This window comes from Oncorhynchus tshawytscha, linkage group LG03, assembly GCF_018296145.1.
Source record: "Oncorhynchus tshawytscha isolate Ot180627B linkage group LG03, Otsh_v2.0, whole genome shotgun sequence".
In the NCBI taxonomy this organism is placed as follows: domain Eukaryota; kingdom Metazoa; phylum Chordata; class Actinopteri; order Salmoniformes; family Salmonidae; genus Oncorhynchus; species Oncorhynchus tshawytscha.
This window is the reverse complement of record NC_056431.1, coordinates 64,945,116-64,953,829: the sequence shown is the minus strand read 5'-3', so window position 1 is coordinate 64,953,829 and position 8,714 is coordinate 64,945,116. Positions and strand designations below refer to the sequence as shown.

The window sequence follows — 8,714 nt, the reverse complement described above, 5'->3', positions numbered from 1 at the left end:
CTGTTTTTTTTTTGGTGGGTCAAATTAACTCATTATTGTATTTTGTTTAATTTATATAACAACATTCCAACCTTGTTTAGCATTACCTAGTCTAGTCCAATTGTGGCATGATTCCACTATTTTCATTCGCTTGCATCAATTTCAAGTCGGACCTTTATTTTGAAAGCGAACCGCCGATTCCATTATTGCTGCTCACGTTGTGGTTCACAACAAACACGTAGTGACGTGAGTGGGCAAAAACGGTGGAGGAGGAGCATCCTCACATCGGACAGTAATCCGCACAATTCCGGAGAAGAAAAAAAATTAACCTACCAATCTATGTGCGATATTTGGTGAGACGAAACCCCACCCACTCTACTCAGAGTGGATGCAGGCAACAACACACACGCTGTTTTCACTTTTTTTCATTCAACTTTATTTTCTTTCAGATATCAATTTATAAAATTATAGTATTTTAATCTGTCATGACAACAAAAATACTTGCCATGAAGAATTCAGTGTTTTACGGACTGAAGACTCTCCAAAGCATCCATGCGAGGAATTTTAGGTAAGAGAAGTAACGTTAGTCAGAAACGTTGGCTAGCTAGCACGCGGATTAATTGGCAAAGTGTCAAAAGTGAGCTCAGCTGTCAAGCAAAGTAGTTTACAGTACAATCTATTTCCATCGTTTAACATTCAGAGTGCCACAGTGTATTTGTGGTCGTGTTTTTGAGACTTATAAATGCAAATGTTTGAATGGGGAGTCTGTCTATTTTTCATCCTCTTGTCATTTGCAGCATTGGAGCACAAGCTCTGGGTCCGGTCAACCTCAAGGGTCGCAGTTTCCTGACTTTAAAAGACTTCAGCTCAGATGAGATCAAACATCTTCTATGGGTGTCAAGTGACCTAAAACACAGGATCAAACATGAAAAACAGGTACAGTGAGGATCCATGTCACTAACCGAAGTTTTAATTTCAAATGGAAGATTTATAATGCACTGCTGATCGAGTTCAAGTGAGATAACGGTCACTTCTATTTGCAGTACCTTCCTCTTCTTCAAGGGAAGTCAATTGCCATGATATTTGAGAAGAGGAGCACCAGAACTAGAATGTCCACAGAAACAGGTGTGAGTTACATTTGTGTCAGGGTATGGTCTATCTACGCTTTTGGAGTAGAGAAATACCAAAATAGCTCCGCCACTCATGTTGGGTCGTGCAATCACTTAGGGAGTGGTTCAAATAAAAGTCATTTCAAAAGCCTCTTACATCATTGTGGATATTTAAGATACAGCAAATACAAGTTCCCACATAGCTTTTGTGCTGTGATTTTAAATGTGTGGGTGCATTGGAAAGTTCAGTTGCACTCTTTCATGGGGTCACAACTCTGAATGGGTCAGGAATCAGGACTAATGCAGAACACAATGAAACTGCTGAAAAGACACTCTCCCTCCATTTGTGGCAAAAATCTAACTCTGTTAGACTCACTTATCCCTACTATTTCATCTTGCTATCCTCACATTTGTATATATCTCTACCACATAGTTTCCCCCTGTTTTGTAAAGAGGAACATTGCATTGCAGATAGAAATGCATGATGAATGGACACAACTGTCTTCCATGTGGAATGTGCAATTACTTTCTATCAGCAATAGTAACATTTAGTGCGTTTGAATAAGCCCGTTATCATGTGTACTTCCTGCAGGTTTTTCTCTGCTGGGAGGACACCCCTGTTTCCTCACGTCTCAGGACATCCACCTGGGAGTGAACGAGAGCAGCACAGACACAGCCAGGTCAGTCGGTCAGCCAAGGCCACAGCAATAGCCAACTTTTTGCTCCTTGACTACACCAGGTTATCATCACCATTGGAATCAAACTTTATTGTGTGTGTGTGTGTGCAGGGTTCTCTCTGGGCTGTCAGACATAGTCCTGGCACGGGTGAACAGCCACACTACTCTGGAGGAGCTGGTGAAGGATGCATCCATCCCCATCATCAACGGCCTGTCTGACCTCTACCACCCCATCCAGATCCTCGCTGACTTCCTCACCCTGCAGGTACTGAAGCCTAACAAACAGGGATGCAAACTACTCACCTTTCGGTGAAATTCACCGTTTTCAATCCAAAATAGGTGACATACGGGATTCGTGTAGATCCGAGGGGGGCTTTGGATGACTACTGGCTGGATGCAAAAGAGTGATCCGTGTTTGGCGCAATACTGGCTGGATCCAAGGCTCAGCCAATTGTTCACATAACAGCAGAATGCAGGACGCGGCTGAAGAGAGAAGAGACAACCAATTCACTAGTTACAGCATCAGTGCGCCTCTGGAAAGAGCAGAGAGAGGAAAGGCAGTTTGCCAGTACAGCAGCATAACTTAACCAATTCGCTATAGTATTAACAGGTATACGACTCATTGCCGTTCCTCAAGTTATAACAAGTTAGTTGCTTACTGGACCATGGCAATCTGTGTGACATGTTAACTAGCTAACGAACTAACTACAATCTGTGAACTAATGTTTTCTCTACAGTATGTGGTTAATTTTCAGAATGAGAGAATTAGGTTAAAATGAGGTGTTGCTTGTTAAACAAGTGGATTCGGGGATCAAGTGTAGCTGTAGCTGAGCCTGGCTTAAGCTGGATGCCACTATAGAGGTGAAAGGAACACCACACTTTCCCTCTTTCTCACTTTCTCAACACAGTGGATAAAAAGGGGAATGCCAGGTGTTCTCTCTGCCTGAAAGAGATCAATTATGCCAACAAAGGGTATCATGCTCTGCTGGCACATTGTAGAACAGATGTCCACAGGCAGAAAGTGTACAATGTAATAATGTGCAGTGTAGCCCAAATATATTGTATTTGTTGTGTTGAACTTGACAGTAACGTGTGTGAGTGATGGGGGATTATTATTATTAATATTTTTTTCACCCCAATTTCGTGGTATCCAATTGGTAGTTACAGTCTTGTCTCATCGTTGCAACTCCCGTACGGACTTGGGAGAGGCAAAGGTCGAGAGCCGCGCGTCCTCCGAAACACAACTCAACCAAGCCCCACTGCTTCTTGACACAATGCCCATCCAACCCGGAAGCCAGCCGCACCAATGTGTCAGAGGAAACACTTACACCTGGCGACCTGGTCAGCGTGGACTGCGCCCGGCCCGCACGGGAGTCGCTAGTGCGCGATGAGACAAGGATATCCCTGCCGGCCAAACCCTCCCTTACCCGGACAACGCTGGGCCAATTGTGCGCCACCCCATGGGCCCTCCACCCGGGAGGCCCCTGATGGGGGATTATTTAATGTTTTATTCTGTGAACATTATTTTTGCACATGTAGCCTTGTGCACTTGATCGATGTCTATTATAGTGGCCACAAAAATAGAGCAAACAGAATGGCTGTTTGTTTCATTCTACTTTAAGATGTTTTTTCCTCAAGTGCAATATTTAGATGTGTGTGGTCACAAGCGTTCTATTATAAAGGCTGTTATGGCTAACTGCAATATTAGTGTACTGTTTTTTTCTCAAGACTTGTGTCATTTGCAGTAAAGTAGGCAACAAATAACATTGGATTGCTTTCTTTAAAATGTTTAGCTGTGAGTTAGGTTCACATTAACCACTTTTTATTTTTCACACAAGAGACTGATCATGTAGATTCTATTCTTTGTTGTTTAATTAGTTAACCTGCATTTCCCCCTAGCAGGGATTTTTTTGCACGTTTCAGTGCACAGAATTATGTCACCTTTTTGGGCCCTCACTTTGTTCAGGGATGTAAACTGCTATCAGATATAGATGGGCGGAGCTATAAGTACACTCCTGACCTGTAAAACAACCAACATCTAAAACTGACCCTAACCTTAACTATGCAAGTCAGTTAAGAACAAATTCTTATTTACAATGACGGCCTACCAAAAGGCCTCCTGCGGGGACCTGGGATTTTAAATAAATAATAAATACAATATAAATATAGAACAAAACACACATCACAACAAGAGAGACAACACTACGTGAAGAGAGACCTAAGACAACAACAGAGCAAGGCAGCAACATGACAACACAGCATGGTAGCAACACAACATGGTACAGCACAAAACATTATTGGGCGGAGTCAACAGCACAATTGTCAACAAGGTATTTCAATTGACTGATTTCCTTATATGAATTGTAACTCAGTAAAATTGTTGCATGTTGCGTTTTATATTTCTTTTGTATATATTTCCACTCTGATTTTGGAATAATATTGTGAAAATTATGATAATGTCCTTTTAGTGTAAGAGCTGTTTGAAAAGACCATCTGAAATGTCTGCCTGTTTTGTTGGGGATGGAGTTTTGGCCTACCATGGTGACATCACCATGCTGTAAATTAGTTCATAGACAAATAAGAACCTCTGTCAATAACAGCACATTTTCAGTTTTCCCCTCCCCACAAAGACCACTTCCAGACAGTCCTAACAAAATTCTTGCTTGAGAAATTGCCATTTACTAAGCTATTGTAGTTTATTTTTTTACCATTTTAATTGATTTAAAAAATCACAGTAAGGTACTTAATTATTACCCAGAAATGATTTGATATTGAGATAAAAACAACTGCATTGGCCCTTTAACCCCAACCAATTCTGTAAATACCGTTTTGCAGGTTAGGAGTGTCTGTATAGCCTTTTCCGACTGCCAGATTCAAAATGGCGCCGCTCTGTGTTTTACAGGAGCATTATGGTTCGTTGAGTGGGCTGACTATAAGCTGGATCGGAGATGGAAACAACGTGCTGCACTCCTTCATGATGACCGCAGCCAAACTGGGTGTCCATCTTAGAGTCGCCACGCCCAAGGTCCACATTCTCCCCTACCCATCGCTCCCTTTTCCTCCTTTATATAAGTTTCTTTTTAGTGGCCAAGCCACTGTGTTTTGTGGCCAGTGACATGTACTGGGGCTCTCTGTAACTTCACTCTCAGGGTTATGACCTGTATAGTACTGGTAGTTGAGCTCTAACTAACCCCATTACTCTGTATAGTACTGGTAGTTGAGCTCTAACTAACCTCATCACTCTGTATAGTACTGGTAGTTGAGCTCTAACTAACCTCATCACTCGGTATAGTACTGGTAGTTCAGCTCTAACCCCATCACTCTGTATAGTACTGGTAGTTCAGCTCTAACTAACCCCATCACTCTGTATAGTACTGGTAGTTGAGCTCTAACTAACCCCATCACTCTGTATAGTACTGGTAGTTGAGCTCTAACTAACCCCATCACTCTGTATAGTACTGGTAGTTGAGCTCTAACTAACCCCATCACTCTGTATAGTACTGGTAGTTGAGCTCTAACTAACCCCATCACTCTGTATAGTACTGGTAGTTGAGCTCTAACTAACCCCATCACTCTGTATAGTACTGGTAGTTGAGCTCTAACTAACCCCATCACTCTGTATAGTACTGGTAGTTGAGCTCTAACTAACCCCATCACTCTGTATAGTACTGGTAGTTGAGCTCTAACTAACCCCATCACTCTGTATAGTACTGGTAGTTGAGCTCTAACTAACCCCATCACTCTGTATAGTACTGGTAGTTGAGCTCTAACTAACCCCATCACTCTGTATAGTACTGGTAGTTGAGCTCTAACTAACCCCATCACTCTGTATAGTACTGGTAGTTGAGCTCTAACTAACCCCATCACTCTGTATAGTACTGGTAGTTGAGCTCTAACTAACCCCATCAGTCTGTATAGTACTGGTAGTTGAGCTCTAACTAACCCCATCACTCTGTATAGTACTGGTAGTTGAGCTCTAACTAACCCCATCACTCTGCCCTGCCTCCCTCTCAGGGTTATGACCCAGACAGCAGCATCATTCAGGAGGCACAGAGACTCTCCAAACAGGTGAGAATTTCTAGACTTATGGCGTCAGACTCTTTATTAGGATTGTATTACCTGGTTATTATTATTCTGATCGATACTAATGGTGTCAATACCAATAGCACAATGTCCTTCATTTTGTCTGCTGTGTGTCAGCATGGGACCCAGTTTCTCCTGACCTCTGACCCAGTGGAGGCAGCTCGAGGCAGTAACGTCCTGGTGACAGACACCTGGGTCAGCATGGGCCAGGAGGAGGAGAAGAAACAGAGGATCAAGGACTTTCTTGGCTACCAGATCACCATGCAGGTACATAAAACAGTAGACTCAAACAGTGAATAAATTGATGAGTATTCTCTTGCTGAATACTAACCCTACCCCAGGCAGCCCCCCTACCTCTAACCCCTTCATGTATGTGCCTGTTCACTCAATCATCATGTCTCCTGGTTATGTCCACCCCAGACAGGAAGTGTGGCAAAGCCAGACTGGACCTTCCTTCACTGTCTCCCACGGAAACAAGAAGAGGTGGACGACCAGGTGTTCTACTCCCCTCGCTCACTTGTCTTCCCTGAGGCTGAGAACAGGAAGTGGACCATCATGGTAAACTAAGCTGTGTACAGTAACAATATATAGTTAAATGTGGACTACTAGTAGTATTTGAATGAAGTTAAAATTGCCTTTTTAGGAAATCAGTCGGGGTCTCAACTTACTGTTGAGAGTTAGAATCGAAGAATACACAAGATGCAATTTCGAAATGTGGTTCTGCATCAGCAGTTTTTCTCTTGTTATGTCAGTCACTGACAGTACCTCAATAAGTCCATGTCAGCTAAACATTTTGTGATTGGTAAGTTAGTCTAGCCACTATCTAAACTTGTAGTAATCATGGTTGAATTACTGACCGAGGGCCCACATTGATTTTGTTCGTCAGTCTCACTCATATATCCTATTAAAAACTGCAAACATTTGTCTCCACCTTAAGGCAAAATGTGTAGAATTGCAGGAAATTGGCTTTAAAGCTGCACATTTTTCTATCCGCCCCATGGCAAAATGTGTTGAATTACAACTTGCTTTAAGACTGCAATATTTTCTCTACGTCCCATGTGTAGGAAATTAACTTAAAAGTTTTTTAAATCTCTGCTGTCAAGAGCGGGGCAGTCAAAATGTTTTGCTCACAAGATGGAGGGGGGAGTCACCCCAACAAAAAATGACTTAGGCCCCCAAAAGGCTAGGGTCTGCTCTGACTGCATTTGTGGACATAGGGGCAGCAGGTATTCTAGTGGTTTGAGCGTTGGGCCAGTAACCGAAAGGTAAGCTGACAAGGTAAAAGTCTGTCGTTCAAGGGCACTACTGTTCCCTGGTAGGCCGTCATTGTAAATAAGAATTTATTCTTAACTTACTTGCCTATTTAAATAAAGGTTAAATAATTAAAAATATAAATGTAATATGGATGTGGGTACACAGACCCACCAGCCACTGTGGCCTCATGAGTTCAGTTTTATGGCCCTCACCCCATTCAAATTTGACCTCTTTATTCTCAAGGAGAGATTCTTTCTTTCTCTTCATTTATTTGTGCCTCATGCTCTCTTTCTTTTAATTCTTTATTGCTCTCCATCTCTGCAGGGTCTGATGGTCTCTCTGCTGACTGACTACTCCCCCCAGATCCCCATGCCCAGATTCTAACTCTATCCCTACTTGCCAAAGGTATCCTAAGTTTACAGTTTTGTAATACTACAAAACAGCGCTCGGTCAAGTACTTGATTGACGTTGTAGTCTGCCAGGTACATTGGAGCCAGTTTTAAAATTGCAAACTTAAAATGTGCACTTAATGCATGAAAGTATTTTACAAATGTATTTGAACCAGGACTGAATCTGAGAGAATAAAAGCTTGTTTCTTTGTATTGGACATGTGATTTGTATACACAATTCTAGTTTAAGATATTAGGAATTGATTTTGGGGTTAAACAAATAAATAAAAGTACCTCAAAATGAACAGGCGTGTTTTCTGTCCTAACACTATCTTAGTTTACCAACAACTGCAAATTTGACCAAGTCTAAGGAAGAAATGCTGCGTTCCATGTGGTGCACCACAGAGATAGCTAGCATGTGCACCTAACGTTACCCTGCTCAGATTTGGCTGGGAAGATCACATTTATCCTTCCACATACAGGTTGCATCCAAATATACAGAATTACAATGTAATGCACGAATAAAGTTTGTAGAATGTAGGAAATTTAGCACACCATTTGCAACAGTAGTCGTGTAGACAAGACTTCTGTTATCAGATTACGAAGCTCGATTTGAAAAGATGGGTCTAGACGCACAAAAGTTGCTTTGCGTTTAGATCTGTCTGACCACTTTAGGAAGTGCTAATATTTAGAAAACCAGTTTTTTTTGTGGTAACTAAAACAATTTTATGCTAACTTGTTTGCAGTCCCTTTAGAATTGTGTGCTATGCTAGCTTGCTGCCTAGCTAGAGGTTTGCTGGTTACTTAGCAACAGAAGTTAGCTTCTGTCATCAACTACTGTTGTGTTGTTGTATTTAGCCTATGCCATCGTTTGTAGAATTTAATTTGAATATAGTCCAGGAACAGACACAATGTGGACACATTTAAATGTAGACAAGGCGTGGTCGGAACTCCATTATCAGAGTACAAAAGCTGCATGAACTGTCAAGTCTAGACACGTTACCACATAACCTTCACTCCAAATCAAAACTCAAAACCTACAACTTGGTTTGGGGCGGAATTACTGAATCACCTGGAAGGCTTACAACTACCAAAGATGATTATTCCAACACTTTACAGCAAATGCTCTGGAAAACAACAGAAACCTGAAAACACCATCCAACCTGGTACTGAGTGAGTAATGATTAGTCTGAAGCTCTATTTTATTTCCAAAAGCCAAGAAG

General features: G+C 41.8%; 1 protein-coding gene across 1 annotated transcript; it reads left to right on the top strand.

Moving 5' to 3' along the window:
- Nucleotides 1–238: 238 nt before the first annotated feature.
- otc (ornithine transcarbamylase) lies at nt 239–7,796 on the top strand. The gene is made up of 10 exons (XM_024409728.2): nt 239–547; nt 777–915; nt 1,023–1,104; nt 1,681–1,768; nt 1,877–2,030; nt 4,668–4,790; nt 5,780–5,833; nt 5,966–6,115; nt 6,269–6,406; nt 7,427–7,796. The coding sequence occupies exons 1-10, from the start codon at nt 465–467 to the stop codon at nt 7,484–7,486; spliced, it is 1,071 nt and encodes a 356-aa protein (XP_024265496.1). The 5' UTR covers nt 239–464; the 3' UTR covers nt 7,487–7,796.
- The last annotated feature ends 918 nt before the right edge of the window (nt 7,797–8,714 follow it).